The sequence below is a fragment of the Equus przewalskii genome, chromosome 3, assembly GCF_037783145.1.
Source record: "Equus przewalskii isolate Varuska chromosome 3, EquPr2, whole genome shotgun sequence".
NCBI classification, from domain to species: domain Eukaryota; kingdom Metazoa; phylum Chordata; class Mammalia; order Perissodactyla; family Equidae; genus Equus; species Equus przewalskii.
In genome coordinates, this window is record NC_091833.1 from 29,143,847 (window position 1) to 29,170,304 (window position 26,458).

Sequence of the window (26,458 nt, forward strand, 5' to 3'; positions counted from 1 at the left end):
GGGAGGCCGGACGACTATTTACCCCAAACACTGGCAGCCGGGCGGGGGCGGGGCGGGGTCCCTTCTTACTGGAAGCTGGAGAGAGACCTTTCCGGTCTGAGAAGCACGTGCTGTTTTTCCCTAAGAAGTCGGCCGGGGAAGGAGCTCTGGGGAGAGTCACCCGGGTGCACCCTTGGCTGTTTTTCTTACCTCTCGAGACAATACAACAATGAGAGAGAACTTGGCAACTTTCAAAGAGGAAATTAGGCAGAATTTGCCTGGAACGAGGCCCTCTGCGTATTAGAAAGATTTATCACTAGGAGAAGTTGGCGCCGGCCCCCGGGGCTCTTTCCCATGCTCCAGGCCCATCTCCTGAGTGACCCTCAGGACTTCGAGCTGTGCCCCGTGACGTCCTGGCTCGGCCACCCGCACAGCGGGATGGGGCCTATGCAGAAACGCGCCCTCTCCCCCAGGTCAAGGACAGCCCAGTCCACTCTCCCTTTCCTTGAAGGCTCTTAGAGATGCCGGCACTGGGATTCTGGATGTCCCTCGTGGCCTCTGTCCTTTTTCAAAACTCGACAAGCCAAAGGAAAGAGTAGTTATGGCCCAGCCGTGTTAAAACCTCTCCAACTCCATCAGCAAGAGGGGAAGCGGCCGCGAGGAGGCGGAGGCTGCCCCACCAGCTGCCTCCCCCTCTTTGGGAGGAAAGTTCTGGCCCACCCTCTTGTCTGCGGGGTGGGGCCTCCTGGTGACTGGGACACATGCCAAGTCCTTCCTCCTTCCCCTTCATCAGCATAATGCTTTCAGATTTCCCAGCCCAATTCCTGGAGCCCAAGGGAGCTCAGACACATGGCTCTCATGTTCCCCGGTGGACAGTAGAGAGAGCAGGCAGTGCAGTCAGACAGACTGAGTCCCAGCCCAGTTCTACCATGTTCTCGCTGTGTGACCTCGGGCAGCAGGAATAACCTCTCTGGGCATCTTCATTATCTGTGAACTGGACCCATAGTACCTGTCTCCTTGGGTGTTGTAAGGATAAGTAATATTACATGTAAAATACTTAGCATTGTAAAATACTTAACATTACATAGTGGGTGTTCAGAAAGAGACTGCTATGATTATTTCTAGAGCCTTAGTCAAATACAACTGGGGAAGAGAGGGTATCAAGACTGAATAGTTCTTTTGAAGTTTTGTTTCACATGAAATTTTCTTCAGTGAGCAGCATGAGTATAGTGATGCTTCATCCATCCATCCATCCATCTCTCCACCCACCCATCCATTTATCCATCTGTCTGTCTATCCATCTATCCACCCATCCATCCATCCATCTCTCCACCCACCCATCCATTTATCCATCTGTCTGTCCACCCATCCATCTCTCCACCCACCCATCCATTTATCCATCTGTCTGTCCACCCATCCATCTCTCCACCCACCCATCCATTTATCCATCTGTCTGTCCATCCATCCATCCATCCATCCATCTCTCCACCCACCCATCCATTTATCCATCTGTCTGTGTACCCATCTATCCACCCATCCATCCATCCATCTCTCCACCCACCCATCCATTTATCCATCTGTCTGTCCACCCATCCATCTCTCCACCCACCCATCCATTTATCCATCTGTCTGTGTACCCATCTATCCACCCATCCATCCATCCATCTCCTCACCCACCCATCCATTTATCCATGTCTGTCCATCCATCATCCATCCATCCATCTGTCCACCAACCCATCCGTTTATCCATCTGTCTGTCCATTCATCCACCCATCCATCTGTCCATCCATCCATCCATCCATTCATCCATCTATCCATTAATCTATCTTTCCAGCCAGCCAGCCATCCACCCACCCATGCGTTTATCCATCCATCCACATATCCATCCAATCAGTCATTCATTCATTCATTCATTCCACAAGTCAGCCAGTCTTTCATTTAACAAACATCTCCCCAGGTTTCATGGGCATAGTAGTGAATAAGTCAGATGTGGCCCCTGACCTCACAGAGTCCACAGCCTGGAGAGGAAGAAGAACAAAGAAACAAGTGATTACAGGACAGTGTGATCTGTTAGAGGAGGTATCATCACCTGATGTGGTCAGGGATGGTGAGGGGGAAGGGACCACTAAGACAGGCCTTCTGGAGACTGGGCATTTCGGGTGAGACCCGAAGGGCAGATGGTTCAGCACGCAGTGAGGGAGGGCGGGGAGGCAGAGTGTTCCTGGTAGGATGCACACTCTGTGTGAACAAAGCCACAGGAAAAACTAGGCGAGCCAGGTTGTGCTGGGTTATGCTACTGTGACAAGCAGCCCCAAATTCTAAGTGGCTTAAAACAGCATAGGATTATTTCTCACTCATGCTACCTGTCCATCCTGGGTCAGCTGGGAGCCAGTGGAGTGTGCACCGACTGGAACGTTTCTGGCTACCAGGGCATGGGGAAGGGAGCCTGCTGAAGGTGCATTGGTTCTTAAAGGCTTCCAGCGGAAGCGACGCAGATCACGTCAGCTCACGTTTCATTGGCCAAAGCAACGAATGGCTATGTGTACGCACCACGTGCCAGAAGGAGAGCTGGCAACACTGGGGAAGGACACTGATGAGACCACAGCAAGTCTGGGCCTTAGAGTCCTCGTCAGAAGCATGGCAGGAGAGGAAAGGTTGGGCTGGAGTTGGGACCTTCCTCTGTGGTCCAGAGTGTATTCAGATCTGCCCGCACAATTATGTGTGTGTGTGGTATATACACAGTGTGTACATTACTTGAGTGTAAATCTATAGTTTGTTTCAGGTTCTCAAGGGGTTTCAGGTTCCCATAAACCGCCCAAGACCGAGCACCCCTGGACTGGGTGATTCTTCACACCCCCGTGAGCCTGTGATTCAAAGGGCCTCCTTTGTTGTGATGGACGAGCCCGCCTTCCTCCGCTGTGCAGCCAGCCCCTCTGCACCCCTGTCCTCCCAGGTGTGCTGGGGAGTGGTGAGCCTGGCAGGTGGAGTGGGAGAGACCTTCACACTCTCTGCCTCCCCAGGAACGAGGTTCTGGAGAGCTGGGCAGCAAGACTGTTCCTGGGCCCGCGTCTTTGCGCTTTGCCTTGCGTTTCATTAATTCACTCAGCAGACTTTTTAATGCCAACCACACTGGGAAGGTATCCGTTAATCCTCCTGGATCCTGCCTCCTCTCTCAGTCCTGTGGCCTGGGGTCAGGGGTCTAAGAGGGGCCGCAAGAAGTACAGGGAAGTCGAGGAGGGAAGTTGGGCCTGGCCGAGGCCCTGGGGAAGGCAAGGGGTTTCAAAAGCAGGGAAGAGTGAGCATGTGCCCGAGGGGCAATGGTGTGGTCAGGGGCTAGATCAGATGCCTGGGTGGGCAGCTGGGCCCTGCTGCCTGCTCTGAGCCTCAGTTTCCTCATCTGTGAGATGGGAATGTGCACGTCCTCACCTCACAGCGATGCGTGTAAGGCATTTTGCACGGTGCCTGGTAAGTGACGTCGGGCTGCTGCTGTTGACCTTCAGGGTCTCACTTAATCCCCACGCAGAGAGGCGGGCGTCCTGAGCCCGTTATGGCCTGGGAAGTCCAAAGTCACATGGCTGTTTGCAGCTGAGGTCCACAGACTGCTCCACTGAACCCAAACCTGCCATCTTTCCAGAACACCACACAGACCTCCTGGGGTTGAGACACTCTCAGGGACGAAGGAAATGGCCAGGAAGCCGGGTGTGGCCGGGGAAGGGGGTCCGTACTCTCCCACGTGAAGGAAGTCTTGGAAAACTCAGGCTGTTCTGCCTGAAAGGTTTGGCTGAAGAGGGGAGATGACAAAGGCGGGTAAGATGGTGGTTGGTGTCACTGAGGAAACCCTCCTCCACTTCTAGACAGCGAGACCTGGGGGCCAGGCCAGACCAGGCACGGGGGCGGGAAAGGAAGTCTGTTAGCTGTCCCTGCTCAGCAGCAAGCTGGCAAACTGACCAAGTCTGGGCAGGGCCGGAACCACCCGGTGTGTGAGCTCTGGGACCAGGGGATGCCAGGAGGGCTCGTGGTGTAACCAGGAGAGGCCGAGGCTCTGGGAGCTGGCTGGCACCTTCTGAAAAACAACGGCAGGGAAAAATGCCTCGGAGCATCCATTTTTGAGAAGGACCAAGGGTCCAGCGAGGATGTGCTCGTCTATCAGGACTCTGGACACAAGCAGCCGAAATGGACTCAGGCTATCTCAAGCAGGAAAGGGAGATGCTAGGACTGACGGGAGCCTGGAGAGCAGGCTTAGAAAGTGGCCTGGAGCTGAGGCAGGCGGGGGGACCATGTCCCAGCCCAGTCACCATCTTTACAGGAACACACAGCCCTGCCTCATAATGAGTTCTCACCCTCCTCATCTTGGCATCGCTTTGCTCAAGACCCAGAGTCCTAGACAAGAGCCTCTGGTTGACCCAGCCTGGATCACCTGCTCACATACAGCCAAGGGAAGGGCTGGGGGCCCCCCTTAAAGATCCCTAACGGGGGCCCACACGTTGGGGCGGCCCCTCATCATGGGAGGGGCTGGGCATGGGCGTGGGGAGGCACGTCTATGTTGGATTTGGCTGCCAAGGAAGGGGGGGAGTCACCATCTGCCGCTGATCACCCCCCCAGCACTTCTGGTTTCTTTTATGGTTTGTGTGCTCATTGTTGCCCGTGCCTGACAGCACCTGGCCGTCCTAATCAGTGCCAGGGACTCAGAAATAAAACCCTGCCCTCAAGGAGCTCTCAGCCCCCTCATTCATGCATTTCTTCATTACCTCATTCAGCAGGTCTCCCTCTGTTCCTTGATGCCCCAGGCCCTGGGGATGCAGTGGGGTCGCACACGGGCACGTACTGGCAGGGCAGCATGGTGGAGCCGGTGGGTGCAGAAGAGGGAAGGACGTGGATCTCCTTCTCCACCTCCCTGTCCTCTTCTCTCTCCTCTCTCTTCCTCTTTGTCTTCACATGGGCATTTGGTCCAGGCAGTGGCACCTTATGGGCACTGACCATGCCCACTGTGGACCCTCAGAACCAATGGAGTGACCCCTTCAACCAGCCTGGCATACCTGTTCATTTCCTACTACTGCTTTGACAAATGACCACAAATTTAGCATTAAAAACAGCACAAATTGGGGCTGGCCCCGTGGCTGAGTGGTTAAGTTCGCGTGCTCCGCTGCAGGCAGCCCAGTGTTTCGTTGGTTCGGATCCTGGGCGCGGACATGGCACTGCTCATCAAACCACGCTGAGGCAGCGTCCCACGTGCCACAACTAGAAGGACCCACAACGAAGAATATACAACTATGTACTGGGGGGCTTTGGGGAAAAAAAGGAAAGGAATAAAATCTTAAAAAAAAAAAAAAAACAGCACAAATTTATTGTCTTACAGTTCTGGAGGCCAGAAGTCTGACATGGGTCCCACTGGGCTGAAATCAAGGTGTTGGCAGGCAGGGCTGGTCCCTCCTGGAGGCACCAGGCGAGAATCCGTTTCCTTGCCTTTTCCAGCTTCTAGAGGCACCTGCATTCCTTGGCCTGCAGCCACATCACTGCAGCCCCTACTTCTGTCTCGACTCTCTGACTCCTGCCTCCCTCTTATAAGGACCCTGTGATAACATTGGCTCACCCACATCATACAGGATGACCTCCCCATCTCAAGATCCTTAACTTCATCACGTCTGCAAAGCCCCTTTGCCACCTAAGATAACATATTCACAGGGGATTAGGATGTAGACAATCTTTGGGGGTCCCTTATTCAGCCTGCCACACCTGCCCCTCTCTCTGGCCACCTTGGTGTGTTAAATAAAAAGCATAGAAGTAGGGACCAGCCTGGTGGCATAATGGTTAAGTTTGTGTGCTCCGCTTCAGCAGCCCAGGGGTCACAGGTTCAGATCCTGGGCACGGACCTACCCACCACTCATCAAGCCATGCTATGGTGGCATCCCACATACAAAATCGAGGAAGATTGGCACAGATGTTAGCTCAGAGACAATCTTCCTCAAGCAAAAAGAAGAAGATTGGCAATAGATGTTAGCTCAGGGCCAATCTTTCTCACCAAAACAAAAAAGCATAGAAATGATTGTGGACCAGGAGCATGTGGAACCAGCTCATACTGGCTTGTACTGGCTCCTAGGAAGCAATCGTGTGCATCTCTTCCCGACTCTGGTCTAGGGACATCCCCCTCATAGCACAGAATCAGCTAGGGTGGGATCTTTGACGGCACGGGTGTGGGCACACGCTATGATCGGGGCTCCTTTATCCCAGAGAGCCTGTTGTTACACCTTGATCAGCACACCACTGGCCGTGGCTGCCGCTGTGCTCCCTGCTATCTGCAGCGCGTCTGCAGGTGCCAGGCACTGCGCTAAGGAAGCATTTACATGAGTTGTCTCATTGTTTGGGATCTTCGCACTGTTCTCCTGAGCGTGGGATGTATTTTCTCCACCTGAAGAAGAGAACTGTCGTGAGACCACAGAGCTACGTCAGCACTGACGGGAGGCAACCCAGCCACGGACCCTCCGGGGTGTTGCTGGTCCCCGTGGCAGACACCCCTTCAGCGTCCACCTCCCCAGTGAGGTGTCCTAGGCTTTGGGTCCTCAAGGGACTTGCTCCAGGTCACACTGCTAGGCCACAACAGAACCAGGACGTGAACCCAGGTCTATTGGAGACTCAGCCACTGCAGATGTCCCTGCATCACGGGGGGGGGTGTCCCCTAGCCCTCTCCCCATCTAGGGCAGAAACGCAAACTCCCCTCTCCTCCAGGTGCTGGTGTGAGTCTGCTCAGGGCTTGGAAGGAGTCTCTGAGCTCGCTCACGGGAGCCCGATTCCCTGCTGCACTGGCCACTGAACCGCTTCATCGGTTCGAGCCTAGAGATATCTCCAGACTCTGCACTGGGAGAGCGGCTGATGTGTCCTCAGTGATTTGGGTGGGGACGTGGGGCTGGTAATCCAGATCTGCTTGAATGAGGGTGACCCACAGTTGTACACGCTTGTGTCTGCGTGTGCGTGTGTGTTCGTGTGGGTTGGGGGCAGAAAGTGGACGTTCCTGCTTGGCGAGAGCTCTGGCCTTTGTGAGGGTCTCTCCACCTTCAGGGTCAGGTCACCGGAGCAGAGGGTTGTGGGCTCAGGCGGGAACGGACACTTCACTTCTGCCCTTGCGGGTGGTTGGCGAAGACTTGGCACATTGTGGTTTACAGCATGAGTCCACCCTGCTGCCTGGGAGCCTGTGGGAAAGTTTTTAACCTCCCGAGCCTCAGTTTCCTCATCTGTACCATAGGGATGACGATGCTGACAGTACCAACTTCCCAGGGCAGAGTTGCAAGGACTGAATGCACCAGTCCACACCGAGGGCTTAGCGCTGCACCTGGCACGCATTAAACATGCTGTAAATATTGCTGTTGCCGCCAGCAAATCTGCCAGAACTGGCAGTGGAAGCAGCAGTGATGTGCCTCAGAGTCGACAGGGCCTTCCTTGGGCCACAGTTCGTGTGAGAGGAATTGATGATGGTGATGGTGACAGTCATAATGACCTCAGCTGCCTTTTTGTTTGACCACCTACTGTGTGCCAAACACGGTTCTAGATGCTTTACGGGATTCATTCCTCAACCTCACAACATCCCTGCAAGATCGAGGTTATTGTCCCCATTCTACAGATGAGAGGCTGCCTAGGTCTCTGAGCTCGGGTGCTGTGGACCAAGGAAGGTTTTGCTTGAGTTCAGGATGTGCCTGAGTTCAAGGCCAGTGCTTTCTCCCACGACCGTCTGCAGTTGGCAGGAGGAGCCGTGGTTAAACCCACAGGCTTGGCTGCCTCGGTCTGAATGCACTTGGTTGACGTGAGACCCTGGCATCTCAGTTTTTCCCTCTATGGGATGGCATAGTGTTACCCACCTCTGAGGGCTGTTGTGAGGACGATGAGAAGAGTATGTGGGGAACAAGCGCCAGGTGCCTGGAGCAGTGCTTGGTACAGAGGAGGCCGCCAGCCAGCTCCCACCATCAGCATCGCACCACCCTGCCGATTCCCCATTCATCCCGGCTGCTCCCATGATCCTATGTAAGTCGAGATATGTGTAGTTAAGCTCTTCCAGCCACCAGCGTCTGAAGTCACTCATTCCCAGCAAAATAAGCCCACAGTGGCAGCAATGACCGATTTCAGAAAAGTCCCCCTGGTTACCACTTCTGTTTCAATTTTGCACCCAAAGGGTTCAGCGTGGTGAACCCCTCAGAAATCTCGTGAGGGTCACAGAGCAGACGCTGTTGGTCAGAGCAGGCTGGGGCTCGCGTGCTGGCCGGTGGAATGTTCTGACATGCTGCAGGCTGGTGACCGGACCTCGCTGTCCTGTTCTTGTCGTTACAGGCTGCCAACAGCTACCTGCGAGACCAGTGGTTCCATTCCCTGCAGTGGAAGGTAAGTCCTGCCTCGGTCGCTCGTTTGGGGCAGCCACCTCTGTCTTGGGCAGCTGGTGCATGCTGGCCAAAGCTGGGCGGTCACCCAGAGGCGTGAAGGTGGAATCTCTTGCCTTCCAGAGGCCCAGCCGAGGAGCTTTGCTCCATCACAGACCAGCCTCTCCCCTTCACGTGTGACGTGTGGTGCCTTTCTCCCCATAACGCCGAGACGGCATCCCTGCCCTGTCGGCCGTTGACATTGCTCATGGGCCTCATGGCATCGTGTCTGGTTCCAGAAGGATCATGGAGCTTCTTGTTCTCAGATCAGGGCCACACCTGAGGGGCTGGGGGGTGGCAGAGCTTCAGGGGCCCGGCATGCTGGGTTGAAAGTAACTTCTGAGGGTTGTGCCGAAGGTAAATTTACCAGATTCAAAAACCCAACTGTATTTCCATAGTCTTCACTTCCTTTCTGTTACCTGGTTCTTTAGCCTGATTTCCCAGGTCTGGTTCTGCCTAGGATGGTCCAGAGCCTTTTAGCACAAAGGGGAATTAGCCTTCTACTGGTCACTTTCAAGACACAGGGGCCAAATCTGCTGAGAAGGGTCATCCCAGCCCCCACAGGAGTCCATGTTCTGCTCCGTGGCTCAGGCCCGGGGTGTGGACCGTGCAGTCAGCTTCCTCTGGCGTCTCACCTCCCTGTCTCTCCACCTTCTGATCTTTTAGTTGAGAACAAGCCGTGACAGGCCTGGGCCTCGCAGAGCCAGCTGAGTATGGCTGCAATGACCCATCCGTGTCCTGGGCTGTCATCTTTACAGTAAGCTGGAGAGCTCAGAGGATGAGCGCTGGCCCCCTGCAGGGTTTAGGGCCATGTGCCATGTGGGGATGACCAAGGGAGCATTCCAGATTCCTCTCGTGCCTCTGGAGGGGCCCTCATCACAGCCAGGCAGAGGATGGAAACACAACCCTGGAAAATTGCATTCTTGGTCCCAAAGAGGGCCACCCCTCTCCTTTCCCCTGACAGCTGCAGGTCCTATTTGTGCCTGGGTGGCAGTCTCAGAGGCTGACCGTGAGTCTCCAAGTTAGGGCCAAGAAGGGAAACGACTAGCATTTATTGAGCACCTCCTGTGTGTCAGGACCATGAGGTTAGGCTCCTCATGTCCATCTCACCCCACCATGGCCTTGTAAGGTTGATCATTATCGTTGCTCCCATTTTATACATGGGAACGGCGAGGCTCAGAGTGGAGCCCACTTCCTGTAGCGAGGAAGGGCCTGAGGCAGGGTTTGAGTCCAGGTCTTTCCCATACCCGGTGGTTTCTGAATGTAGGCGGAAGGCATTGGGGCAGCTGAGAAGGCAAGGCGGCACGTGCCTGCTCACACTCAGCAGGTACTGCTGAGAGCTCCATTTCTGCAGGGAGGACGTCCCTAAGGCCTGGCTCTCTGTGGCAGGGGATGTCCCAGGACAGGCAGGGCATACGTCAGGACCTGCTGGGGGCCGTCTGGGAGTTAAATGCCAGAGCAGTCGAGCAGGAGGGAGGATGACGGGTGATGGTCAGGGGGCTGCCTTCAGGAGGGACCCTTTCACTGCACAGACAACGGCCGCTTCGAGTCCCCCCGTTCTCCATGAGCGTTTTCCCACGGCCCTCCTCAGTAAGCGATTGCCTTGCTTGTTCCTCAGTTCAGGAGGGGGCAGAAAGTACTGGGAGACGTACTGCCCGCCTCGGGGTCTGGGGAAACGCCTCACTGAAGAGACAGCCAAGATCAGTGTCGAGAGAGGCTGTGTCTAGTGGGTCTCCACAGAGCTCTGCCTCCCGTCTCGCCCTGGCCGACATCTCCCCCAGCAGCGACCTACGGGCATACCCGAAAGGCAGTGCTGGGGAAATCTGTGACTATCATGCAGCCACCAGGGATGACTAAGATGGCGGGCACGGGAAGCCGAATTTCGGGAGACCGTGACTGGCTAGAAAGATGATTTCAAAGTGACTAGCTTGAAACGTGCGAATTCAAACGTCAGGGATTATGTGTGGGGCTCAGACGGCTGATGGGGCAAGTACAGAACTGGGGATCGCCGGGTTTCCGGCAGTTCTCATGAAGACCTGGAAGTCTGCACTCAGTTTTTGTGGGGTTCCGTTTGTTTATGGTTGTTAATCAGTTAAGTTAAAAAGAAGAAAGCATCCAGAAATCCAAGTCAGGGTGTCAAGGAACCAGCAAGTGCCTGGCAATGTGCTGGCTCTTTTGCCTGGTGAGGAATGGTGACCTTTGGCCTCACTGTATAAGTTCACCTAGGTCTTAGACGTGTGTAAGCACTGGTGGTTTGTCCCCTTTGACGATTGCCCCCCCCCCCCGTTAATTCAGGTATGCTGCCACCAGGTGGCAGTGGTATCTCAATGTCAGCTACTTGATTGCCTTCCTGTGGCTCTTTGCTGCCCAGTTTTGATGAGACCTGAGGCATGCCATCCTTCCTTTTAAAATGGCAAAGAAACCTACGATGTTTGGGGGGCACCTGCGGCTAGTGAAATGAGCCCAGAGACCTGGATTCAAATCCTGGTTCTATAGCTTACTCATCTTGTGGTCTGTATAGATTCTAACAAGCGTTTATGAATTCAGATGCGACTACTGACTACTTACAAGGTGCCAGGCATGGCTAGGCGCCTTTCTGTTTGTTGTCATTCAACAACTGAGGGAGCCAAGACTCAGAGAGATCTAGTGACTTGCCCGTAGTCACACAGCAGATTTCAGGACAGATCTGTGTGTCCGCCCTGCCTCCTATCCAGCTGTGCCTGATTCTGAGCTTTGGACCCTTCAGCCCACTCAAGGTGTGATCCTCTGCTGGTTCTGACACAGCCACTCTCTCCTCTGTATTTACAACCAGTCCTTTTGGGTTTTTCGTTTTCTTTTTTTTCATTCCTTTAGCTGAAAAAAGTCAGCAGAACATCAAAATTAAGGACTTCAGAAATCATACAACCTCAGCTTGAATTTTTAAGTTTTCCAAATGTTGGTTTTGTCGTTTTATCCCCTACCACCGTATGTTTGTCTGTTGTAGCGGGAGTGCACATAAAGCGATCTATTTGTAAAGAACATTGCCTCTTAAATACTGTGTTCCTGTTGCTTTAGTTTTTATCGAGTTATGCTCGTGTCTCTAGGGCGTTCTCATCAGCGGCAGTATCGCCCCCAGTGGAGCCAAAATTGGTTCTTTGGGGCTTAAAAAACTTAAGTTGTTACAGTAGTGTGTGTCTCTCGAAAGTTCAACCCAACCCAACGAAATCTTATTCTTTAGTATTTGATTTCAAAGGGACGAGGGCAAATGGGGGAACAATGCCTAAAAACGCTCCTCAGCGGGAATGATAAGGAAAAAAAAAAAGGTTGAGAAACGCTTGCTGTAGAATCTACCTCAGATTGTGTTGTGGAACAAGGCAGAGTATAAATAAAATAACTCTATGATATTCTTGCCGACCTCTGTTCCACCCTGGTGATCTCGTCCTTTTAATGGCCCCGGCTCTGAATTTCAGTGCACTCGCAGCCATCACGGTCCAGCTGGGGAGTTTCCTCGGCGCTGGGCACTGTTTTGAGCATCACCTCATGTCACTGAGGAGTCTGTTGTTGCTGAGGTTTGCAGGTGAGGAAATTTGAGTCGCTTGCCCAAGGTCCTAAGACCACCCAGAGGGAGAGCAGGGTTTGACCTACAACATCGCAGCCCCCGGGACCCGTTTCCCTGCCTCCCTCTGCGAGCAGCTCTGCTCTTCCTCTCGGCCATCTGCCCTCGGCCAGCGCTGGTCAGGGAGATCCAGAGGCCAGGAGCACCACAGGAGGACAACGGGCACCTCCTGCCCCAGGAAGGAGGGTGGGATGGGGTTACTCTGGGCGATGGGATGGCAGCTCCGGCCCTCCCAGGATCTGCTGGAGCAGAGCACGTTGTCCTGAGGGCTCCCTGGGGAGGCCAGCCTGTGTGGTTTAGGTGGTTTGGCCCAGGAGGCCAATTCCTGAGGGTCTGGAAGCATAAACAGTTGTGCTGAGTTAATGAGGCCTCATTTCTGACTCAGAGATGCACCTTGGAGGCCAGGTCCTGTGGAGACAGGCCTGTCTGTATGTGCAAGGCCCTGAGGGGAGAGGCCTCTCTGTGTGTGCAAGGCCATGAGGGGACAGGCCTGTCCGTGTGTGCAAGGCCATGAGACAGGCCTCTCCGTGTGCAAGGCCCTGAGGGGACAGGCCTGTCCATGTGTGCAAGGCCGTGAGGGGACAGGCCTGTCTATGTGTAAGGTCCTGAGGGGACAGGCCTGTCTATATGTGTAAGGCCCTGAGGGGACAGGCCTATCCGTGTGTGCAAGGCCACGAGGGGACAGGCCTATCCATGCATGCAAGGCCGTGAGGGGACAGGCCTGTCCGTGTGTGCAAGGCTGTGAGGGGACAGGCCTGTCCATGTGTGCAAGGCCCTGAAGGGACAGGCCTGTCCGTGTGTGCAAGGCCATGAGGGGACAGGCCTGTCCATGTGTGCAAGGCCATGAGGGGACAGGCCTGTCTATGTATAAGGCCCTGAGGGGACAGGCCTATCCATGTGTGCAAGGCCATGAGGGGACAAGCCTATCCATGCATGCAAGGCTATGAGGGGACAGGCCTGTCTGTGTGTGCAAGGCCCTGAGGGGACAGGCCTGTCCGTGTGTGCAAGGCCCTGAGGGGACAGGCCTGTCTATATGTGAAGGCCACGAGGGGACAAGCCTATCCATGCATGCAAGGCCGTGAGGGACAGGCCTGTCTGTATGTCCCAGGCTGTTAGGGCACAGTGTGTGTTTACAGAGCTGTGAGAAGACTGGCCTGTTTCTAGGTTCGAGGTGAGAGGCCCGGCTGCACATAGCTGTGAGGGACAGGCCTGTCAGGTGGACCGGCCTTGGACGACAGGGTACCCAGTGGTGAAGAGACACACGCCAGGCCTGCACAGGAGCCCCAAGAGGCAAGATGCCCCTTCTTTGCATAGCCAGCGCTTCGGGCGCCTCCACCTCTGAAAAACAGCCTTTCCACTTCCTGAGAGGGCTTCCTTGGGCCGTTGCACAGAAGTCTGAAAAACCAAGCAGGTTTTCTCCCAGGGGAGGGAGGCTGGGTCACTGAGGAGAGCCCCAGGGACTGAGCTGGCCGTGTGAGACGAGAAGCTGGCCGGCGTCCTGCCCAAGGCTGCCAGGCCGGGGACTCACCTGGCTCGGGAAGATGCCGCCTCGGGTCCGTGTCCTCTCCGGCCGTCTGCCCTGGCTGTGGCCTGTTGTTCGCACCGTCTCCTAAGCCCCTGGGGCGGCCGCAGCTCTGTCCCTCTCTTTACGGAGTAGGAGGGTGGAAGAGATTGTGGGGTTCGTGTGTGTGTGTGTTGGGTGTGAGGGGTGACCGTGTTACGAGTGCACTGGGTGTAGAGTGTGTGTATCTGGGCCTTGGTCTTCTCGTCTGTGAGATGGGGTGACACCAGCACCTCGCTGCCTGGGTCGCTGTGGGGAGGGGACGCTCTGTCATTTCGGAAGCCCTTGGAGGGGAGCCCGGCAGCATCCTCATGTGCACCCCATCGCCGTGTCTCCCAGTGTGTCGGTGGGTGGGAGTGGGCAGCCCAGTCCCTCAGGGCCCCCCACGAGGTGTGGCCGTGAGAACCGAGGATGGCTGGGACATCTGTCCTCAGCCGGCTCCTAACCATGTCACATCGAGCTTCCACATCAGGCCCTGGGCTGAGCCTGACATGGGTGAGCCCGTCCTGTGCTCAGAGCCCCTGTGAGGGTCCCCAGTGCCCAGGTAAAGAACCAGAGACTCAGAGGTGAGGACCGTGGGGGCGGAAGCCTGGGTTCTCCCTCCCAGTGGGCTGTCCCCTTGGGAAGGCTGGACCCATCACCCTATTCCCCCCCAAAAAGAAAGGCCCCAGCTGGTGCCAAGATTCCCAAGGAGCCAGGTCAGAGGGACAAAAGGCCCTTGAGCTGATGCCCCTCCCCAGAGGGGAGGTCCTGGGGGAAGCGTGGGACCCTCCTGGGGGTGCATCACCCCCAAATCTGACCTTCCTCCTGGGCCCGTCCCCCGCTGCCCTCTTGGGCATGGGAGAAGAGCCACTTCCAGTCCTGCAGGTGTAGCCCCCACTGCAAAGCCCCGCCGAGTGCCTGTCCCCACACACCAGTGTTCCAAGTCTTCCTCCAGCCCTCCCTCAGCCCAGAGCAGCAGAAGCCCGTCGCCACCCATGAGGGTGCTCACGCCTGTGCTGAGCAGGTGCCAGCTCCATGCTTCGTCACCCTGTTCAGTCCTCACAACCCTGTGGAGGGGCCTCGGCCTATTTCCCCATTTCACAGACGTGGAGACTGAGGCTGAGAGGCTAAACCACTCGCTCAAGGCCACACAGCTATTAAATGGCGGGGCCCGGCCTTGAACACCAGTTTGACCAATTCCAGGACCTGGGATCTTAACCCCTGGGAACGTGGCTTCCAACTGCACACGGGTGTGTCCACACATACGCAAACACACGCACGCACACACACCAGTTCCTCACACCTGTGCGCTAGTGCTCCCTGACTGTCCCTCAGTTCCTTTCTGTCCTCGTGACTTGTGTGGGGGGCCTTGGTGCTTTTGTTTCTGAGGCTTTTCATGAGAGCTTTCTATTTCTCTCGGTCCCATGGACGTCACTGCGAGGATTATGTGAATTAACCTCTGACTTGGCAATCCCTGGCTTCTCCTGGGTGAGGGCTGATCGCCCTGCCTCATCCTGCGTGTCACACAGCACACGGTCAGGCCACCTGGCTCCCGGCCCCCAAGGTCAAGCTCAAGACCAACCCTGCTTCCACATCTGCCCCCAACACACTGGATCCCCCGTGTCCCCAGATTCCAACCTCAAGGCTCTGTGTGCCCGGTCCTAGCCTCGCCCCTACCTCCCCTCCACACAGCGCCACCTCCCTCCTGTGTGGCCCCTGGCTGGGCTCGCCCGCTCTGGCCAGGGTGTCCCTTTGTCTGGAGGAAAGATGATGACCCGTGTTTTACCCTTCTGCCACTTCCACGACGGCCTCGCCCCCCCCCCCCACTGCCCCCCTACCGTTTCTCTCCGCCCTCTTTCTCTGCCTTTTTACGACAGTCAGTCGGGAAAACACCTTTATACCACATCAAGGGCAACAACCACTCCGCTCCTGCCAGTCCCTACCCAGTGACCGACGTCACTCTGCGAATGCCCTTCCAGGCTTCCTCCACCTTTGCATGGATGTTTTGGCAGCTGTGGCCAGGTGTGCGGAAGGTCCTGCTGGCGTCTGCGTAACGTTGCAGCTTAAACATTTCACCGTGTGTCCAGGCCTTCATGGAGAGCCTCTCAGTGGCCACAAGACATCGGTGAAGAGGCTGTGGCATAATTTATCAAAGGACCTGCTGCCGTCAGGCATTTGGGCACTTCCCCTTTTTCTCGATTACAGATAAGGCATGACTATCCCCTATACCCAAGCTTTTACTTCTTTTGAATTACTTTTTGGAGCTGGTTTCTAGAACAATGGCTACTGAGCAGATTAGCCGTGTTTTCTTGTGACTCTTACGACACATTACCAGTTTGCTCCCCAAAGAATAATTTCTGTAATGCCTGAGGTAAAAATGCCTCTGGGCCAGACTGCCTGGGTTCAAATCCTGGCTCCACCACCCGCTGGCTGTGTGACCTTGGACTAGCTGCTTTCCTCTCTGGACCTCGTATTCCTCCTAAATAAAGTGAGGTTCATAATCAGACCAAACTCATTAGGTTCTTCTGATGATTAAATGGGTTGATAGTCATAAAGAACTTAGAAGGGCATTTGCCACGTGAGTAAGTACTGGATCAATGTTAATTATTCTTATTCTTCTTTAATGATCAAGGCCTCTGTTTCCCTTTGTGTAGATGGATCCTAGAAGACAGGGCTCTAGAAGAAGGGAGGCACATGCACGGCACACGTACCACCAGCACCCACTGAGCCCGTGACAGGCATCACTAATCAATCACTGCACTCTCTCCCCCTGAGGCAGAACTGTTCTCAACATAGCCCCTGCTGGTCTGCCTGAGTTGACAGATGGAGTGATAGCTTCCCACCCCGCTGCTTGGTGACCTCCTAGATCTGAGGAGATCGTGTGTTGCTGGGAATCCACACCCAGTACCCTTGGCTCTGGCCTTTGCCTCTTTGGGGCTTGTTCACAGCAGCCATTGCTGAGCTTCCAGGCAGGCACCCTGGGTCCAGTTCTTCTCTGCCTGGGACGGTCATGAGGGTCAGCTGTCCTGCCCCTGAGAAGGAAGGTAAAATGGGGAAGCAGGACAAGGACAGGCAGAAGGTGGCCTTGGTCCTTGCACAGGCCCAGCCACAGGTCTGCTTTATCCAGGTCGAAAAGGCAGGAATTCCATGCAGATTAATTTCTGGCACTTGATCAAAGAGGGCTTTGTGACTTCCTAAGAGGGGATCAGAGGGATTCAGCAGAGAACTGTGAAAGGAGGGGCTTTCCCCGCGAGGCAGGGGGCCCGCCACAGTCCAGGACTTCAGCAGGGGGCCGTCCGCGGGAGGTACGACGCTGGCAAGGCCAGCCCTGGAGAGCAGAGGCCCTTTCAGAGCGAGTCCAGCCAGGCTGCATCTCCAGCACCCCGTGCTCCGTGGAACCTGAGGGGAGGCCACGGGGGGCCCGGGCTGCCAGTCACCTGGGAGGGCCAGCATCTCCAGTGACTCCCAGCCACAGTTCGTGCCCCTGGGCGGGTCAGCGGGGACCCTGGAACTATATCAAGTGGCGGAGGGCAGGGCAGCCTGGGGAGGATGGCTCATGCTCTCGTGGGCTCTCATTATAGTAGGTGGAGAAAACAGTTATTAGGTACCGCTAACTCCAGGAGCTGGGTGGGGGGCTCTCATGTGTGTGATCTCTGGCAGTCTTCTCGGTTTGGTTGGTCCCTTCTTGAAGGAGGAGCTGAGATGGCCGAAGACAAGCTCCTGCACAGCTGGAGCCAGGCAGAGCTAGGATTTGAATCCGGAGTGGTGCATCTCCGAGCCCAGCCTCCTGCTTCTGGTGGAGGTGGCACCACCGTGGACCCAGAGAGGGTGGAGGCATGGGTGGCACAGCCCTGTGTCTGAGTCCACCGAGGCAGAGAAGGCCCGGGCGGGCGTCAGGCCCTAGCCGTGGTCTCCCCTCTCCCCAGCCAGGACTGTCTTTGGAGTAGACCTGGGACGTTTTGGTCTGGTTTTTAAATAAACTTTTCATGAAAGGATAAGGTATATAGAGAAAAGTACACAGACCAAGAGTCCTGCTGGATGGATTCTCACCGATTCTCAGAGAATCGATCCATGTAACCAGCACCCAGACCAAGAAACGCCTCCCAGAGTCCCCTCAGCCCCTGCAGCCACCACGCGCCCCCGCCCCCGCCCCCCTGGGGAACCACCGTCCTGCCTTCCAGCAGCACCAGCAGTGATGAATTTCGCACGTATCCAAACTTTGTAGAAATGGAGTCGCACAGGCTGAACTCTTTTGTGCCTTGCTCCTTGGCTCAAAATCGTGTTTATGAGGCTAATCTGTGCTGTTTTGTGTAGCGATGATGTGTTCACTTGCTGTGCCGGCTGGAGCTCTGTTGAGTGGACACCCTAGTAGTGTGGGCATTCTGTTAGGGAGAGGCCTTTGCAGGTCGGGACTATTGGAACAGAACCGTTACTGACACGTCCAGTGAAGCGTGTCCTCATTCTGTGGAGATCAGGCCGCGGGGCAGGCAGACGGGCCCCTTCACTGGACGCTGTGCGGCGGTTTCCCACCGTGTTCCTGCCAGGGTGTCCACCCCCAGCCGTGTACGAGAGTCCTGAGGTGCAGGACGTTTAAAAATCGCATTAATTAAGGTTTTCTTTTAGTACTAAAAAGGACAAAAAAATACTCCCGCTTTCCATAAACCTCTGTTAACATTTTTTAATTTAAAAAAATTGAGCTGTAATTTATACATAGTGAAATGCATAACTGTTGGGGGTCGTGAGTTTTGGCGGTGGTATTCACCTGAATAACCACCCCCCAAATGCCCATCACCCCAGGAAATCCCCTCGTGCCCACTTTCCAGTCAATCCCTCACTCCCCCAGATATGCTGTCAACATTGAAGACAAGTGGAAGTTTGCGTATCCATGGTGATTCTGGAAAGTAGAGAAAGGTATAAAACGCAGTCTCCTCGTCCCCCAGTGCATTTTCCCAAAGGTGGCCTGTTCGCATCTCCTGGGGCCTTTTGGAAGGTTTTTACGAATATTCCTTTCTAAACACCACGCAGGTTTTGTTATCCGCACTGTGTCCCGTGTTCCTTGATCCTTTAATCACGTACCGTGGCCGGCTCTCCACCGCAGCACCTGCAGATCTATGTCACTCCCTTTTAAGGTTTTGTAGTAGTCCATTCAGACACGGTGAGGCTTTACCTCTTCCAGTAAAACACTGCTGTCCGGATGGGGAAACTGAGTTTCTACGAGAAAGGACAAGCATTTGGCGAGCAGCTGCCGTCAACGGGCCAGAGGCAGCGAGAGGCGCTTTGTTACCTAGTCTTTACCCCTCTGACCATCCCCACTGGAAAGATCAAGAACCTGGAACCCCGGGGGCCCGGGTGGAATGACCAGCCCCGGGCCACAGAGCAGGAAGTGGAGGAGCTGGGTTTGTACCTTGTCCCTGAGACCCCAGGTTTCCACCTACTCCCTCCTGCCCCAACCAGGACTTCCCCAGCCCTATCCCCGCCCCCCGGAGGGCCACCCTTGGCCTTTGGGGACATCCAGGACACCCCCACCCACTCCTGCATGGAAGTGTTCCCCGGGCCTCAGGAATGGCGCACGACAGCCGGCTCTGCAGACGACCAAGAAAGAAGTGTATTTGTGGGTTGTTTCCTTTTCCCAGACAAGGAAGGGGGACCAGAGCTTCAGTGTGTCGTCCCACGCACGCTTTGATGAGGGCTGATGAGTCACTGAACCATACAAGGAAGTTTTTTCACGTACACGGTTTGTGGGTGAACTCGTTTTCTGCCCTTTAAGGCAGAATTTTTTTTCTCTCTCCTTCTCTCCCTCTAAAGAAGTCCCTAAAGCGTGAATGTGAGGCACTGTCTTGACCAGCAGGTTGTTTGTTCTCCTTTTGTTCCCCGGGAGTCCGCAGCAGGCCCCTTTCACAGCTGGGTGGTGGGCAGCAAGCCCCCTGAGAAGGGGAGGCTGGTCAGCACTCGGGTGGGGCCACAGTGGGTGGTCCAGCCCCAGAGGGGAGGAGACCTGCCGTTCTGTGTTCACCTCCAAGGCAGCTGCCTGCTGTTGGCTTGGAGACGAGGCCAAACAGAGACTCCGAAAAGAGCAGCGCCTGTCCCCACAGAGGAATTAGGTCCTCACCTCACCTGGTGATCGATACCCAACGGGCAGCCAGCTCAACTCCCCGGATGGAAAGGTGTTTGGGAGAGCGGCTAATTGACCAGGAGACAAGGCAAACCACTGTGGCCCTAGTGGCCGTCACCTGTGCCCTGCTCCCCAGAGGACCCTAGTGCCTCCTTAGAACCAATAGACGGTTTTGCAGAAAGCCCTAAAATGGACGGAGAGCCCCTTTCAAGGGACCTGAAGCCACCCTGATGGAGCCTACTGACTGTGGCGACAGGAGGCCAACGGGGTCTGCTGCCAGGTGGGGATGGGAAAAACCCCGGGGCCAGCCAGATGCTGTGCCAAGACCCTTGGAGAGAGTGGGCCGAATCTGACCTCTGGGCTGGAGCAGATGTCGGGAGTGGGCGGACCCTGAAAAGCACACCCAGGAGGTCAGGGCCCAACTCAACATCGACCAAAGATGGCGGACTCGAGCAGACCATTGGTGTCTGTTGGCTCTTGAAGGCTTTGTCACCGTCTGCATTGATCTTTCCATCAAGGATGGTCCTTACCTCCTCTAGGCCTCCCCACAACGGGAAACACGGGGGTTTTGAACCAATCACTCAGTGGTTCTCAAACTGAGGTTCCCAGACCAACAGCATTTGCTTGGCCTGGGAACCTGGTAGAAATGCAAATCAGTCTCATAAACTCAAAGGTGGGGGAGGAGAGTGCAGCAAGCCATGTTTCCCCCCCACCCCCCACCCCCCACCCAGGTGATGGTGACACACACCACAGTTCGGGAGCCACTGCAGTAGCTTGAAGAAGAGGAAGGAGCAGCAGGCATTTATTGAGCACCTCCTATTTTCCATCCACTTCATCTGTGTCATCCTGTTTAGGCCATGCAGTGTCCCTGGGACCTGGGGATTATATCCCCACTTACAGACGAGAACAGCTTTCAGAGTAAATAACTTTCTGTGGGTCCAAGCCAGAATTCAGACCCAGGCCTGAGCCTCCTGTGTCCCTTAGGCCCTGTGGCTGGGTCCCTCTTGGCCTGAGGTCAGGGATAAACGGCTGAACATATCTGTAGCTTTTGGTTTTACTCTGCCAGCGTCTCCTCCCTTTGTTCAGGGAACCGAGACGTCCCCACAATGAACATCCTGGAAATCCGACTCCTGGGCTCCATTTCGGACTTCCCCTGGGCGAGCCGAGTTCTCGGCCTGCCTGTCTGAGGGGTCTTCCTCGCCCCCTTGTAATGCCTGCCTTTCCACCGGACCACCTACCCAGGGAGGCAGGTGTCCCCCTTCCTCTAGATTCAAGCGCGCCATCCTTAGCTGCCTGGGCACACACACTGGAGATCAACCGTAAATTAATCCCCTAGGGGACTGGATCCTTTTCCAGGGTGCTCGTAAACTAAGGCCCTCTGTCGAAGGAGCAAGCAGCAAGGCTCCAGCCCAGAGGAGACAGCCCGACGACGAGGAAAGGAGGCTTCCCAAACAGATGAAAGCTGGATGCCCTTCGAAGCACTGCTGGCGCTCGATAAAGTTCTCAGTCAAACAGCGGAGGCCCCCCCCACCCCACCCCCACCCCCCACCCGCCTTGAGATGCTACTGTCTTGAGGCCCAACAGGGGATGTCCTTATTTGGGATAGAGGTTTCCCTTTATCAGGGCGAAAGGAAGCAGCCCGATGCTGTCCTCTGCATTTCAAGGGAGCCAGACTCACTAGGGGCCGGCCCCTCCCTCGTGGCAGAGGAAGAGCAGCCTCTGGTACAGTATTTGCATTTTTAAATGTATTTGGTGGGTTGCTGATTAATGTCAGAGGTGTTTCCTGAGAAAATGGCATCTCCTATTAATGATTAGCGAGAGGTCCCCACCGCAGTCTTTAGTATTCGGTTCAGGTTCTGCACAGGGGCTCCCGGCACTGGTGATGTCATTGGAAAAGTTCGTTGTTGAGAAATAATAGGATCTTCTTACACAGGATGTTTTAAAGGTGGCGTCTCACTCACTCCTGGGGTGTAAAGGGCTGTCACATTTATAACAAAGGAGAGGCAGGGCAATCTCTGGCAATCTCTCGTGTTTGAAAGGCTGGGGAGGACGAGGGGGCTGTGTTTTTGGGGACCCTGGAGGTGGGCGCCGGACCCAGGGGGCTACCTCAGGGGAGGCAGGGGCCCCTGAGGAAGAGCTCTCTGACACACAGCAGCCTGGCCAGGAGGGAAGCTACAGTCACTGAGGTCTGGCGGTCACAGCAGCTGATGACCACTGCCGGGTAGACCATCGAGAGGGTTTGCACAGAGGCCTGAGGGCAGGCGGGAGGACTTGTGTTTTCTTCATTTTAATTTTCTAAATGTTTATGCTCCCTTTGCCCAGGGATGTTTGAGGTGGCTTGCAAAAACACACAGTGTGGGAAAACCTATAGCAATTGATCTGGAGTGACTTCCACCAGTTGTTAGGAGAGAAAAAGCAAGATGCAGAGACGGTGTATAATGGGATGCCCTTTGTGCAGAACAAAAGGAGGGACAAAACGACAAAAACTGAGGACCGAAAAAATCTCTCTCTCCACCTGCATTCGATTGTATGTGGCTGTGGAGAAAGATCTGAGCTGATGTGTGCCAGGGGTCAGCGAACTGTGTGGCCCACCGCCCGCCTCCATTTATAAATAAGGGGGCTTGGGGGTGACACAGCCGCACCCATTCACACCACAACAGCCGAGTGTAGCTGGAAAAGCCTGGAATACTTATTATCTGGCCCTTTGCAGAAATGTTTGCTGAATCCTGATATACGTTGTGATGTTTATATAGATTTGGGGGTATGGGAGTAGGGAGGTCGGATGGGGGGCAGAGGTGAGGCCAAAAAAAAGCCAGAATGTGTGATATGGGCTAAATTTATGTGCACTTTTGTACTGGGGTGTGTGTGTGCGTGCACGTGGAAACAGAATCCCTGAAATGATGGTCACCGGCATGCAGATGTGCAGTCAGTGAGCCCACACGGTGGGAGTCTGTGCGCTTTGCTCTCTTCCCAAACGCTGTTCTGTACCATTCTAGTTCTTCAGTGGACGTGTGTTATTTCAAAAACGAGGTAATCTATGGGCCAGCCCAGTGTCGTAGTGGTTAAGTTCGCGCGCTCCCCTTCAGCAGCCTGGGGTTCGCGGGTTCAGATCCCAGGTGCAGACCTAGCACCGCTCATCAAGCCATGCTGTGGTAGCGTTCCGCATACAAAATAGAGGAAGGCTGCCGCAGATGTTAGCTCAGCGACAATCTTCCTCAAGCGAAAAAGAGGAAGATTGGCAACAGATGTTATTAGCTCAGGGCCAATCTTCCTCACCAAAAAACAAACAAACAAAAAAACCTAGGTAATCTACTACAACACTGAAAAGACAAAAAAAAAAAAGGATCTCACATACTTTCCAGCTCTAAGAATGTGGGATTCTGACCAGTTTGAGAATTCTGTGGAAGGGACAGTACCACTCCATGATCCCCAATTTCTAAAATCTTTGGGGATTTTTTTCTTTATTTCTTTTTAATTAAATGTACGTTGCATTGATATGGCTTCCTGTGACAGTTTGAAACATCACAGATAAAGCAGAAGGTCCTCCTTGGCCCCCCCTTCGTCCTCCCTCAAGCCACTTCCCTCTCCAGGGAAGACAGCTGTCATCAGCCTGACTCATGTCCTCGCCTCCCCCCACCCTGCCGTGTTAGATCCATATATGTGCAGGATGGGCGTGTAAATATATATGTACACATGTGTGTGTGTTTATGTCTATGCTTAATGTACGGTGGAGATGGAATCCGTGGCAGATCTTTCTGTCTTCTTCATTCTTTTGTTTTTTTTCCCCCGAGGAAGATTAGCCCTGAGCTAACTACTGCCAGTCCGCCTCTTTTTGCTGAGGAAGACTGGCCCTGAGCTAACAGTCGTACCCATCTTCCTCTACTGTGTATGTGGGACGCCTACCACAGCATGGCGTACCAAGCAGTGCCCTGTCCGCACCTAGGATCCGAACCGGTGAACCCCGGGCCACCAAGAAGCAGAACGTGCACACTTAACTGCTGTGCCACTGGGCCGGCCCTCTTCTTCATTCTTTTTACTGCTGTCTAGTATTAATTACACTGTGCACATGGACCACGGTTTAAGTATTTCTCTATTGATAGGCATTTAGGGAGTTTCTAGTTGCCCTTATTTTTTCTCAAATATTAACTATTTTAATCAATGTCCTATTAAATAAATTCAATGGCTGCCATTTATTAAGACCTAGAAAGTGTGGGGCATTTGCATGAAATATCACATTTCATCTTATCAACAGCTGCAAGAGGCCGGGGCTACTGTCATCCCCATTTTACAGATGAGGGAGCTAAGGTTCAGAGAGGCAATACAGTTTGCCAGAGGTCACACAGCTGTAACTAGCAGAACAGAAATCCAAATATGGATGTGCCCCCTCTCAGTTTACTATCCTGCACACCCCTGAGGGCCAGAACAGGGCCTGACCTGAGCCTCTGAGTTCCCAGGAGTTGCCAGGTTGCAGGGGGAGGCAGGTGAGCCCGGGTGGTGAGAGCGTAGATTTGAGTGTGCCAAGCACGGGGCTCCCTAGAGCGCGGCTGCCAGGCTGGAAGGCACGTGCAGCCCACCTTGGGCACGGCTGGTGGTATTTCGTGGCAGGGGGCTGCCGGGAGACCTGGCCTCGCTGGGGTCAGGGCCACATGCAGAATGCTAGGAGCGGGACTCGGGACAGTGAGGCGACCCTGAGAGAGAGTCCTGGTTCCAACAGCCAGCTGTGACCTGGAGTGGGTTCCCGTTTCGCTCTGCGTTAAGGTCTCCTCGTCTGTGCAGCGGGGTTCAAACCTGCCCTCTTGGACTGGACCAGCAGTGCTGACCCCTGGCCGCCCGCTCAAATCACCGGGGGATTTTAAATATACTGTTTTCTTAATGTGATGAAATATGCATAACATGAAACTTACCGTTTTAACCTTTTTTGAGTGTACAGTTCTATAGCGTTAACTGCACTCACGTTGTCCTGCAGCCACCACCACTGTCCGTCTCCAGAACTTTTTCACCTTCCCAAACTGAAACTCTGTCCCCATTCAGCACTACCTCCCCATTCCCCTTCCCCGGCCCCAGCACCACCATTCTGCTTTCTGTCTCTATGAACCTGACTACGCTAGGCCCCTCATATAAGTGGAATCCTACAGTATTTGTCTTTTGTGACTGGCTTATTTCACTTAGCATAGGGTCCTCAAGGCTCATCCATGCTATGGCACATGTCAGAATTTCCTTCCTTTTCATGGCTGAGTGATACTCCATTGTGTGGGTACACCACATCTGTTTATCCATTCATCCATTGGTGGACACTTGAGTTACTTGACCTTTTGGCTGTTGTGATGAGGTTGGCCTGGGGTAGAGTCTGTGATTGGTGTGCTGTTAAGCCCCCAAGTGGTTCCGATGCACAGCCAGCCTTGAGAACCCTGAAACAGCTTTCAGGATGAGTGCTTAGCTCAGAGCCCGGCCATCTGGGCTGTCAGCTGGCGTGATGGGGTTGCTGTTGGCTGATGTGTGACCCTCACAAGAGGACAGGGAGCTCTGCTTGCTCTGGGCTGGAGTCCACCTCAGGACTCCTCTTGGCTGAGGATCCTAAGCCAGCCCTGCGCTGACATTCTGCCTGACTCTCCTGGGAGGTCCCCTGCAGCTTCCCTGGATGTCACTTGCTCCTCCCCACATCACTGATGGTGCAGGTGCCCAGGTTGTGCAGGCATCCCCCCCCAGCCTTTCCCAACGCAGCACAAGACCAGGGCTTATGCACTCAGGTCATAGGCTGTGGACAGGCATGGAGAGTGGATGCCAGCATTTCCTCCCCCTGAGGGAGCAAGAAAGAGAAGGGGGCTAAGGTCTCCCCAGGGAGAGAAAACTCAGCAAATTCAAATCCAAGGATAAGCTGGGAGAGTCTGCGGAGAGCAAGGGGGCCTGGGTGCTAATGCCCTCCCATCCACAGTCCCAAGGGGCCCCAGCTGCCACCTTCATAAAGTAAAAGCGTTGGAAGGGTCGACTCTAATGGCTGAAGCAGAACAACGGGGCAATGGGAGCCAGGCTTCCCGGTGTCCGTCCTTGCTTTGCTGCTTAGCAGCTGTGTGAGAGTCCTGGGGCTGCTGTAACAGAGCACCACAAACCGGGGCCTCAAAACAACAGAAACTTATTCTCTCACAGTTCTGGGGCCAGAAGTCCAAAATGAAGGTGTCGCAGGGCCATGCTCCCTCCAGAAACTCAAAGAGAGGTTCTTTTCCTTGCCTCTTCCGGCTTCTGGCGGCTGCTGCAGTCCTTGGGATTCCTTAGCTTGTAGACACACCACTCCAATCTCCATCTTCCCTTGGCCTTCTCTCCCGTGTGTGTATATGTGTGTATGTGTCTTCACATGGCCTTTTTGTAAGAACAGCAGCGGTTAGATCCAGGGCCCACCTTAGCCCAGCACGACCTCACCTTAACTTGATTGCATCTGCAAAGACCTGTTTCCCAATAAGGTCACGTTCACAGATACCAGGGATCAGGACTAGGACATATCATTTTGGAGGACGCAGCACCAGCTCTGTGACCTCAGACAACGTATTAATCCCTCGGTGCCCCCTTCTCCTGGGTATCATAGGCACAGCGTAAGCCTGTCTGCTTCCTCTGGGAGGAAGGGAGGAGTAAGCGAGGCCCTCCGTTTAGGGCTCAGGAGCATCAGTCTTCCCGGGAAGCTCCTTAAAAGTGCAGATTCCTAGGCTCCGCCTGGCTCTACCGAGTTGGCATCCACCTTTTAACAAGACCCCCCCAGGTGGTTCCCCCGACAGCAGCGTTGGAGGAGCGCTGGGAGGGTTCAAGGCCTCGGTGCAGTGCCCGGCACAGCAGAAGCACTT

General features: G+C 54.7%; 1 protein-coding gene across 3 annotated transcripts in view; it reads left to right on the forward strand.

Moving 5' to 3' along the window:
• The window catches only part of CMIP (c-Maf inducing protein), a 241,060-nt gene that overhangs the window by 151,684 nt on the left and 62,918 nt on the right, over positions 1 to 26,458 (forward strand). For 2 of the 3 annotated variants that reach the window (XM_070612375.1, XM_070612376.1), the window contains exon 3: positions 8,293 to 8,343. In XM_070612375.1, the coding sequence (XP_070468476.1) occupies positions 8,293 to 8,343 (51 nt within the window). Of the gene's footprint in view, positions 1 to 8,292; positions 8,344 to 21,194; positions 21,351 to 26,458 lie in introns of those variants that run through there. The other variant, XM_070612377.1, reaches the window with a different exon arrangement.